This window comes from Carassius gibelio, chromosome B7 (assembly GCF_023724105.1).
Source record: "Carassius gibelio isolate Cgi1373 ecotype wild population from Czech Republic chromosome B7, carGib1.2-hapl.c, whole genome shotgun sequence".
NCBI classification, from domain to species: Eukaryota; Metazoa; Chordata; class Actinopteri; order Cypriniformes; family Cyprinidae; genus Carassius; species Carassius gibelio.
In genome coordinates this window covers 32,575,771-32,588,210 of record NC_068402.1, presented here as the reverse complement: position 1 = coordinate 32,588,210, position 12,440 = coordinate 32,575,771, and the positions used below count along the sequence as shown (strand labels likewise).

The 12,440-nt window shown below is 38.3% G+C and overlaps 1 protein-coding gene across 1 annotated transcript; it reads left to right on the top strand.

The window, feature by feature from the left end:
- The first annotated feature begins 1,516 nt into the window (after positions 1-1,516).
- Positions 1,517-3,519, top strand: LOC127961916 (serine/threonine-protein kinase pim-2-like). The gene is made up of 6 exons (XM_052561227.1): positions 1,517-1,869; positions 1,972-2,107; positions 2,289-2,339; positions 2,500-2,878; positions 2,990-3,163; positions 3,269-3,519. Exons 1-6 carry the CDS (start codon positions 1,517-1,519, stop codon positions 3,418-3,420), a joined length of 1,245 nt encoding a protein of 414 aa, XP_052417187.1. The 3' UTR covers positions 3,421-3,519.
- The last annotated feature ends 8,921 nt before the right edge of the window (positions 3,520-12,440 follow it).

Sequence of the window (12,440 nt, the reverse complement as noted above, 5' to 3'; positions counted from 1 at the left end):
TGAACACGTCGGACGGGTGCGGGTTATTAATACATTGACACGCGCATCAATGGGACACTGATCAAACACAAAAATATAGGCTACCTTATTCCTTTATGAACATAATTATTCAGGAATTATTACACATGGACGTTTTAGTAGGCTATCAGTAAAGGATTCGAATATATTACAATGAATAATCTGTTAATACTGCTCTATAATTAAATGAAAAGCTTAAATACTAGCTTGGAAATAAAGCTTCATGTCTTTAAAAACCCATAGCCTACTGTACCTATATATATAGTCAGTTATTTCTCTGAATAAATTATGATGTGTATATTTTTAATGTCCTGATTGAGCAACATCTATTTCAGACCCTCCAAGATCGCACAAATGTTTATTACCGTTTCCATGAAAATGTTGTATTTAACCACCGTTTATATCATTACCTACTTCAAAATGAATGCTGCTTACGAAATCATTGTTGCAATATTTGCAGTTAGCTACTTTACGAATAAAAACACTATAACTTAATTATATAAACAATGAATAACTGTATAAGGCGAATAATGTATACAAAGTTTAAATCTTTGTCATTTGTTATATATTATATGCTGAGGTCGTGTCCGGCTGATGTTTATCACGTTTATGATGTTCGCTACTGTAATGAACGTATAACTTTTTAATAAGTAGGGGAAATTCCCGACACTTTCATGACACTTTAGCCATTGATTTTGTTATGTTTTGAAAAATGTTTCGTAGGCTACTTCTGCATGTGACCTAATGACGTCACTTTTAGAATTTTCGCCAGCATATATAAAAGGCGCGATTCTCTCCTGCTCATTTGAAGGTTTGAAGTAGTCGGATATCAAAGTCCTGTAAAAGTAACGCAGTATTATCGGTAACCTGTGTAAAAATGGGCCTATTAAACAAGGCACTGAATCGTCTAAGGACTTTGTTAAAGAGGACATCCCAACCCCATCCTGATCAGGATAATGAGACCCCTGTTGGGGCTTGTGTGGCTGATGTGGGTGGTGGTAGTGAGTCAGGGAAAGAAAAGAATACGAGAGAAAGGAAGAGGTTTTGGAGGTGGCACTTAAGAAGAAAAAAGTACAGTGTTGCTAAGGCTGAGAAGCTGTACCAGACTTCTGTATTGGGAACAGGAACATACACGAGGCATAGTCAAAGTAAAATAGAATTTTTAGTTATTAGTTTTGCTTAATATGTGACTCTTAAATAACGGAAACTTAAATGAAATACTGGAATGAAATTATGTTGAGCATTTTTATCTGAGTTTGATGTAAGATAACTTTCTTAGGTGTCATTGCCAAACCACTCAATTTACAATTTACATCATCTAGAAAAGTTTGCTTTTTCAAATTCCACAAAAAAGTGCCTCTAAGTGAAAAAACAATTAAACATGGATTTGCAATTTAATAATTATAATATTTTATTCTTTATTTGCATTTTAGACCTCAAGGAACTGACCCCCACTGCTGAATACACTGAAGATGTCCTTCAACCGGCAGTCCTCGACATGTCGGTGTGTTCATCAGCAGGTAAAGACACTGACGACAGCTTTGTCTCTGCAGTGACCTCCATAGCACACAGTGCCGTTGCCTCTGCAGGGAGTCTCATAGTACATCAGGACGTTAACTCTGTTGTGAGACCCAAAGCAGAGAGGGAAGTTGCCTCTGTAGAGCATTCCAAAATAGATGAGGGCTTTAACCGTGCAGTGCTTCCCAAAGAAGATGGGGGCATTGCCTCTGCAAGGAATCCTCAAGTAGATATGGGCATTGCCAGTGCTGTGTGTACTCCAGTAGACTCTGTTGCAACAGGAGAGCTGGACAAAGGTAACTTTACTGCCATACCCCAAAACAGCTGTAATATGTACAGTAAGTTTTTGTAATACATTCTATCACCATTTAACTTTTAGTTCATTTAAATGATCCTCCAGTGTGTCAAATGCATTTTTATTATAAAATGAATAAGAATAAAATTTGATGTCATTTACGTTTACTTGTATTTAACAGATCATATTTGTTGGCGGTACAAATTTGGTGGCAGGCTGGGTGAAGGAGGATTTGGGTCAGTGCGAAAAGGGACTCGTGTTAAGGATGGTCTTAAGGTATTTAGTCTTTTTACTTCCTTTTGAATTAATCTCATTTAGATAACTTTTTAAGACTGACCAAACACTTTATTAGGTTTTAATTTACTGCTGGTTGATGTACTTCTCTTCAGAATTAATGTCTGGAATGGAATCATCTCTGTACACACGTTAATTGTTTATTCCTTGCTCTGGTAATCAGGTGGCTGTGAAATATGTCAAAAAGACGAAACACACTAAATATATCAGCACTGTGAGTATGCTTCGCTCTCTGCATTCTTCTTCTCATTCACTGTTTATCATCTCATAACACCATCTCATATTGATGTTAATCACGTTTCAATAGGCAAACTTCCTTTGACAAAGAATGGTGCAAATTACTTCAATCTAATGATAATTTTTTCATTTTTCAGGCTTTTCACCCCAAACCTCTTCCTTTAGAGATTGCGTTGGCAGTCATCATCAATAGGAAACCCAGCTGTCCACATATAATTGAAATGCTGGACTGGCAGGACGACCCAGACTACTACTTAATCGTCATGGAGCGCCCCGTGCCAAGCATGGATATGGCAAAACTTTTGAAATGCAATGGAGGTGTCCTCAACGAGCAGATAGCAAAGTACCTCATGTGGCAAGTAATTTATGCCGCTAACTTTTGCCTCAATCGTGGCATTTTCCATCGTGACATCAAGCTGGAAAATGTGCTTGTGAACCCGACAACTTTGGAGATCAAATTGATTGACTTTGGGTGTGGGAACCTCGTGAAGGATTCAGGCTACAGCACCTGCTTGGGTAAGTATTATGAATCGCTTTGCTATCAGATTGATTAGCTCACTCAGATGCATTCTGTATGTAGTCAACATGCTTGTGTTATAAACATCTAACAAAATGTATTTCCCCCAGGTACAAAACCATACATCCCTCCAGAATATCATGACAGAGGCAGATATCACGCAAAGCCCGCAACAGTGTATTCATTAGGGGTGCTCCTGTTTACAATGCTGCATGGGCGTTTTCCAAAAGACAGAGACTTGTACTGCTTGGGGAGCAACCAGTCTGTATTTGCAGTGTCACAAGGTAATATTTTCAGCTAAGTGTTAATGATTATGTAGCATGTATAAAGCTAAAGATAGCATGTGTAAAGTTAAGATAATAATCAAATCTCATCTATTTTTTGCACAGAGTGCATCCAATTTTTGTGGGCTTGTCTGCAGTGTAATCCAGAGCACAGGATTGCCCTGGAGCAGATGCTTTACAATGACTGGTTTGTGTTGGGTTTTCCCAATCCCCTGCCAATTAACCGGAAAGCATCTAAACAGCATTCACATTATTGATGAGGAGTACAGTATGTTTATACTGTCAGTGTTGTTTTTGGCAAGATGACATGAGTGGCCTTTCAATGCCTCGGCTGAGGCCTTATTACTAGAAAAATAATGTATATGCATGTATATTTTTTTTAAGCAGTTTTATACTTTTTCTATTTAAAATATGTATTTTAACATCCCTTCACGTAGGCCTTATTACATGCTTTGGGATTTTAAAATGTTGTATATTATATATACTGTGAATAGAACATTGTATATAATGTAATTTCTTTCTTTCTTTTTTCTTTTTTTTTATACATTTTATGTCTAAAATATTTATTTAAAAAAAATGGTTAAATATGTTAGGGATCCTAAAATGATGTTTTAACAAAAATAAAGTATATTGAATATATTGTACATGGTTGTATACTTTTTCAATTTAAAATATTTATTATAAAATCCTTTTACTTAGAATTGATTACAGGCTTAGGGATGTAAACATATTTATATATAAATAATATATATTTCTTATAATAATAAATTTATATATTAATGGTAACCCTGACAGTGCCGGTCCCAAGCCCAGATAAAAGGAAGAGGGTTGGCTGTGGGGCCAAACGTCAAGCAAACCTCAGTTATATTTAATCGTGACAAGAAAGTCCAACGGCAGATGTATGGTCTCTTTCAGCGTGAAATCGATTACTCAAATAAAAACATGGAATGTTAGAAACCTTTACCAGACTGGTAAACTCATCTAACTGCAGAACTTTGAGGACTACTGGCTTGATATATTTGCGTAATGCTGCCCAAATGTTCAAGCTAAGAAAGAAGCTGTAGTTTCAGTAACCTCAGTTAGTGTTGAAGAAGCCATGTCATGGAGATGCTGTGTTTATGAATGCATCTTTGGAACTTCTGAAAGTATATGCATTTAGGAATCTTAAAGATTACTTACAACAGAACAGCAACGCATTTTTTGGACGACCATTTCGTGAACCTAGGAGAGGAGGTAATTCTGACTTTGCAATCTGGTGCTTCTGAGTCAGCTACTGTAAGGGTGTTTTGTTTTTAGTTTTAAGTATTTGATATTGACTGTACAAATGCAGAGTTTTTCGTGTCATGTATGTGTGTGTTTCCAGTAAATTTCCGGATGCTTTCCAAAAATTTTCCTGGAATATTCAAAGATAACCTACAAATTTCCAACATTTCTGGAATGTTTCTGAAATTTACTGGAAATATTCCACCTTTTTGCTACCCCAGGTCCAACGTTATGCCCCAACAGAAGATGCAGAACAGAGGTGAAGGAAGCATTCTACAATCAACTGCAAGAAGAACTTGAGCTCATACACATAAATGCCATTCCTCTTTTTCCTTGTTATGACTGGAGACAGCAACACACACACACCACCCTATTCAGAAATTATACTGGCAAAGCAACCTGACTGAATTAGTTTGGAAAGGTTTAACAATAAACACATTGTAATAGCATCACATCACTTTTGTTATGTAGAGAGTCAGAGACATTTAGGTCCATATGCAGAACTTTATTAAGAGAACGGTTGGACAGACAGTAATCAGGAATGGCGTCAGGTATAGAATCAGTAACAGTAACAAGCAGAGGTCGGGGCAGGCAGCAGAGAATCAGAGTCGGTATAAACAATCCGGATTGATATGTTGCTATCCAGTTGCTAGGTCGTCCTAGTTTTAGTTAGTTAGTTAGTTAGTAGTTAGTTTTAAGCACTGATCATTATAGAGCAATATTGCTCAAGGGCACCTCAGTCGTGGTTCCACCTCTGCATGCAGACACACAACTGTACAAATTACTTTATAGATTTAAAACCCAGTCCTGAACCTGGAGAACCATGTTCTCAACTTGCTATGACATTGCTGCTGATCCTGAAGTCCTTGCTTATCTAAGGTGTGTTTATTCGGGGTAGCTAAACTTTGCAGGACACTGGCCCTCAAGGAGCAGGACTGAGAGTCCTGACATTAGCTCTTTACATTCAGTGCATTTGATTTATCAACACATAGTACATCTTAAAATACACAGCTCATGAAAAAGATGGGTTACAGATGGACAAACATTAAATGCATAAACCAGTGTGAATAAACTATATCTTAAAAGAATTTTGGATGTAGGTTGAAAAAGCCAGAATAGGAAGTTTTAAGAATTTGTACATTTTGCAGTGTGAAGTTTATTCTTGTACACAGATATATATTCAATGACATATTCAATGCATTACACATGAAATTAATGTATTTATTTGTCATTTAAACTGATTTAAACAGAAATCCTGTCGTCCCCTCTGGTGGACATTAAGTGTTAAAGGGTTAGTTCACCCAGACAGCAATTTTATGAAATTAATAATGTACCCTCATGTTGTTTCAAACCCGTAAAACCTCCGTTTATCTTGGGAACACAGTTTAAGGTATTTTAGATTTAGTCCGAGAGCTCTCAGTCCATCCATTGAAACTGTGTGTACAGTACACTGTCCATGTCCAGAAAGGTAAGAAAAACATCATCAAAGTAGTCCATGTGACATCAGAGGGTCAGTTAGAATTTTTTGAAGCATCGAAAATACATTTTGGTCCAAAAATAGCAAAAACGACGACTTTATTCAGCATTGTCTTCTCTTCCGTGTCTGTTGTGAGAGAGAGTTCAAAACAAAGCAGCTGGATATCCGGTTCGCGAACTAATCATTCAGTTCACCAAATCGAACTGAATCGTTTTAAATTGTTTGCATCTCTAATACGCATTAATCCACAAATTACTTAAGCTGTTAACTTTTTTCAAACAAACCAATATCCCGGAGTAATGCATGCACTCAAACAGTACACTGACTGAACTGCTGTGAAGAGAGAACTGAAGATGAACACCGAGCCGAGCCAGATAACGAACAACAGACTGACTCGTTCACGAGTGAAGAACCGGTTGCATCGGTGTTCGGATCACCAGTAGTTCTTTCGGACAGTTCGATTCAATAAACCAATTGAAGAAAACGGTTCACCGGTTCTTTTGCGCTCGACGTAATGGCGTCATTTGCGATGATTGCTCTTGATTCAAGCCTTCGGTTTAACATTAGCACAGAATCAGTTCAGAATCAATCACCAAAATAATCAGTTCAGTTCAGACGCTCTGTGTGTCGGTCTGCTTCACACTGAATCACACATGCGCAGTATCATCAGCTCCTCGGTTCACACGAATCGGACGCGTCTGACAGAAACGGCTCTTCACTCGTAAATTAGTCAATGTTTTGTTTGTCTGAGTACATGAATTACTCCGGGATATTGGTTTGTTTGAACTCAGAGGGAGTGTCAGACACATAAAAAAAAAAGTTAACAGTCTCTCACAACAGACACGGAAGAGAAGACAATGCTGAATAAAGTCGTAGTTTTTGCCATTTTTGGACTAAAATGTATTTTTGATGCTTCAAAAAATTCTAACCGACCCTCTTATGTCACATGGACTACTTTGATGATGTTTTTCTTACCTTTCTGGACATGGACAGCATACCGTACACACAGCTTCAATGAAGGGACTGACAGCTCTCGGACTAAATCTAAAATATCTTAAACTGTGTTCCAAAGATAAACGGTCTTATGGGTTTGAAACAACATGAGGGTAAGTTATTAATTACATAAATTTGCTATCTGGGTGAACTAACCCTTTAAGGGCTTCATTGCTCAGATAACAAAAGGCACTAGGATTTTTGGAAAGGTAAGTCTGACCAATTATACAGCAACGAGTCAGAATTTGGTGAAACATTAAAGTTTTAGTCTGTGTCAATTACTCTCATAATAAATAATAATAATGTTCAAATATATGTTGGCTTTCTCAAACCCGACAAAGAAGATTAAGGAGAAAAACATTAACAAATTTAGTATGCAATAAAACTAATATTACTAATTTATTTCATAGATTTAACTTTATTAATTTTCACAATTATTTATTAATGTCACACACATACCGAGTGCCTTCTGACTTAAAGACGCGTGTGGTAAATGTTACAGACATATTATCATGGAACTGTTCAGTCTATTATTAATTTTTATTTTCACTTCACTTTTATCCAAGGATACAAAACTTTTTGGCTCTGTATTTATCAGTGGGACAATATTCATACAATACTATAACCTAGAAATAATTGAAAGGGGTCACTTGCAAGTCACAGCAGCGCAAATTATGTGCCCAGCAACATCTGATTTAAATATTATGTTATTCAACAGTGAGCGGTGGTTTCAGACATTATAGTACTGACTCTTATTCTGCCTTAAAGTATTAAAAGACTGAGCTGAAGGCGGAGCGATTCAACAAATCAGATTAGAGCAGTGTTTCAGCGCCACCCACAAGTGCGAATTAAATATTGAAGCCATAAACCGATTTGTAAACCTCGAGAAATCGAGCCAAAATCAAATTTTCCGATTGTTAAACTAAATGAAAAAAAACGAATAAACGAGCCATTTTTTAAATTTTGTTATTTCATTCTAAATAGGAAATGAAATGATCCAAAATGTACATGGACCCAAAACGTACACGGACCAAGGACAATCTTAACTTCCGTTTCATGCCTTTTTTCCAGGCGGGAAGGAAGTCAACCCGGAAGTTGAAGTCGGCCGCGTGCCGCCATCTTTTAGCAGAACTTCACTTGCGTTAGCATCCCTTTGACTCCCATTGACTTTGGCGTCACTTTGACAGCGAATAATTTTACATCTGAGGCGTTTAAAGACTCCATTTGTCCATTATTTATTTCTAAAGATACATGACAATGTATAAAGGGCTCCATTACCTTCTATGTTGCATTATGGCCCCGTAGAAACAGTTTTTGTAAAAATAGGCTAACGATTGCTTCATAACCACACGACTCTCTGTCTCTCTGTCTCTCAGGCAATTAACTTAATATGGCGTACTGGCGTTACATTTTAAAATACTATGCAAAATAATTAATCAGAATACTTACTCCTGCTCACTCACGCTAAAGATCTCCCCACTCAAGCTCGCCGTCTCTGCAAGATTAACGATGGCAGTTTGGCTGTTACAATTTAAGGTAACCTTTCCACGATCGCGGGTGTTTCGTGTCAAATTACATTCATACAGTTAAAATTACATTAACACTGTTATATCTTCAGATCCCTGTTCCATATCAAATTACATTAATACAGTTATATTCAGATCCCTGTCCAGATCTCAGCTGTTTCATGTCAAATTACATTAATACAGACAGTTATATTCAGATCCCTGTCCTGATCTCAGGTGTTTCATGTCAAACTACATTAATACAGTTATAACTTCAGATACCTGTCCTGATCGTTTCATGTTCACAATATACTATTCAGTTATGTTATACCTATTTCACTTCAGGGTCGTCAGACTGGGGGTAAAACCAGTACTGATTACCAGGGCCCCAAAGGAAGAGAGGGCCCTTGAAAAGTCTGGAATATATATTTTCAAGGGTGGAGGGCCCATTAGGACTGCATAGGGCCCGGGATCTTGTGCAGCGCCCCTGGTGTCATTCCACCATAACATCACACCAGGCACTTTGACAGTGAAGGATCAAAGGTCAGAAGTTTCTCTTCTAGATGTAGGTACATAAATTATTCATACAGGCACTAATGTGTGTTAACTGTCTGTCTCATATGTTCACTCAAAGACAAACATTTTAAGTAATCCTTTTAATCTTCTGTAGAAGTGCTGAGCACAACACCATTATCCATAGCTCTTTCCCCCTCTTCAGCTTTCACTGGACACCTCAAAATACGTTGTCTTTGTGTGTTGTTTTTTTTCTGTTCTCCACAAATGTAAATGTAATTATTATTATTATTATTGAAGTTACTGTTGTTGTTTAATCTACAATTTTTTATTATTTCATTTATTTCCATTTGTTAATCAAAATACCATAAGTATTGACCTTGTTTGCACTGTATTTTAGCATGTTTTTTATTGGCATTGTTATTTTATCTTGCTCAGTTTTGTAAACACTAAATGTAACTGCTATTATTCAAATTTGTACATAATTATTTGATTAAAAATACTTTACCAGTCAAATGTTTTTCAGCAGTAAGATTTCTAATGGTTTTTTTAAAGAAGTCTTTTCTGCTCACCAAGACTGCCTTTTTGAAATATTCTTACTATTTAAAATAGCTGCTTTCTATGTGAATATATATTAAACTGTAATTGATTCCTGTGATCAAAGCTGAATTTTCATTATCATTACTCCAGTCTTCATTGTCACATTATCCTTCAGAAATAATTTGGATATGCTGGTTTATTATTATTATTATTATTATTATTATTATTATTATTATTATTATTATTATTATTATGTTGAAAACATAGTAGAATAAAAAGTAGAATCTTTTCAGATTTCTTTCATGAATGGAAAGTTCTGAAAAAAACATTTTAACATTTTCATCATCAACATTTTTCATCTTTATCATCACTTTTGATCAATTTAAAGCATCTTTGCTAAAGAAAATTCTGTAATTTCTTTCCCAAAAAAACATTATAAATTATACTGATTTCAGTCTTTTGAATGGTATAATTTATATAGTTAAGAAAGCTTTTTATTTCAGATAAATGCTGATCTTTGGATCTTTCTATTCAAAGAATCCTGAAAAATAATTACTTGACTGTTTTAAATGTTATTATTATTATTAATAATAATAATAATAATAAATGTTTCTTGAATATCAGATCAGCATCTTATGATGATTTTGAAGATCATGTGACACTGAAGACTGGCGTAATGATGATGAAAATTCAGCTTTACTCACAGAGATAAATAACATCTTACAATATATTCAAATAGAAAGTACTCATTGCTTTTGCTGTATTTTAGATCAGAGGCAGGCTAGGTGAGCATTAAAAATCTTACCCTTCAAAAACATTTAACTGGTAGTGTAAATGTTTTCTTTTTTTTTTTCTTTTTTTTTCTGTGTTTTCCACAACTTAAGATTTTATTGTCGTTGTTAAATCTACACATTTACATTGTTTCATTTATTTCCATTTGTTAGTTAAAATATCAAAAGTATTGGCCTTGTTTACACTGTATTTGTTAATGTGTTAAGTTTTTTTTATTGATATTACATTTTACTTACTGACATTAATAGCTCAGATTTGTATATACTAAATGTTAATAACTATTTTTAACTATGTTACTATTAAACATACATAATTATTTAATGTAAAACATAATTGTTTTTTTCTGTTCTCCACATCTTTATTTTTATTATATTTGTTGGTTGTTGTTTAATCTATAATTATTTTATGCATATTTATTTAATTATTATATATTTTGGTTAGCACTATACTATAGTAATTACCTTTTTAGATTTTATAATAAGTATATTATTTTACTATAAAAAATGAAAAACTTGTTACTATTGGACTGGTTTGGATTGCTTTGTTTTGTTTTGTTTTTCCCCCACGATCTGTACCTCACGTGTCTTCTCTGGTTCCCCAGGTGGCGCTCCTCCCCCGATGATGGAACAGCTGCTGAAACATCTCACCGAGGCGAGCATCCGCCAGCAGCAAATTATGGAGCAAATGGCCTCCCGACAGGGGGAAACCGAATATAAGTTGGCCGCGCTCCACCTCACCACAACCCCCTACCTGAACCCCTTGTCCAAGCAACCCATCTGCTGCCCAGGATGACTGCCCACGATGGCGTGACAATGTACCTTCAGATGTTTGAGACCGTAGCCACATGTGAGGTGTGGCCCAAGGAAGAATGGGCACGCATCGTTGCAGCACCTGGTCACTCAGTTTCCAGATGTGTTCTCTCCCTAGCCGGGGCGGAACCACGTTCTGGAGCATGACGTTCGCACACCACCGGGAACCATCGTCCGGCAGCGGCCCTACCGACACACCATCAAGGAGGGGGTACAGGAGATGCTGAGGTTAGGGGTAATCGAACCATCGTGCAGCCCATGGTCCAGCCCCATCGTCATGGTTCCGAAGCTCGACGGGACTCTCCGCTTCTGTAATGACTTCCGACTGTTTGGGAAGGGCCAGGTTCAGATCCACTCTTGACCTCACCAAGGGCTACTAGCAAGTCCCGTTGACGGAGCAGGCAAAGCCCAAGACGGCCTTCTCTACCCCAAGTGGCCACTGCCAGTGCCGGGCCCCAGCCACCTTCCAACGGCTCATGGACGTCCTCCTCTGGCCACACCAGGCCTTCGCGGTGATCCACTTGGACACCTGGGAGAACCACCTGGAGTGGCTGCGGAGGGTACTGATGGAACTACACCGGGCTGGCCTGACCGCCAACCCCCGGAAGTGTCATCTGGCCCTTGCCGAAGCCAAATATTTGGGGTATCAGGTGGGTCACGGCCTGATAAAACCTCAAGAGAAGAAGGTGGCAGCTATCCCCTCCGCGCCGCGGCCAACCTCTAAAATACAGGTTCGGGCCTTTTTGGGGTTGGCGGGGTATTACCGCTGCTTTACCCCTAACTTCTTCTCCTTAGCTTCTCCCCTGACAGACCTGACCAGGAAGGGGCAGCCGGAGAAGGAAGCAGCATTCCTTAAGATCAAGGCCGCCCTGACGACGGTGAGGAATACCTGGTGATGTTTATAAGCTGAACACCTGGTGATGTTTAGACCCCTGCAGAACAGTGGTACGCCACAGTAGAGATGGAAGCGTTGGCCGTCAAGTGGGCAGTCCTGGAGCTCAGGTATTACCTCCTCGGCCGCCACTTCACCCTCCTCACAGACCACGCTCCCCTGCAGTGGATGGCCGGCGAAGGAGACCAATGCCAGGGTGACGCGGTGGTTTCTGGTGCTCCATGACTTTAACTTCACCCTACAACATCAGGCGAGGACGGCCAGCGCCGACGGACTCTCCCGCCTGTGGTCAGCTTTCGCAGGTCTGTCAGGCTCCACTTCCCACCCTCCCCAATCTCCGAGAGGACAACGGGGGGGGGGTGTTGTGACACGTGTCCCGAGCGCTCATCAGCGTCCCCCTGACAATGGAGCAGACACACCTGCACCTGCTCATCACGGGCTGATCGACCACACCTGCGCTCGATCGGCAGATGCTCTCATAAACCCCGCAATT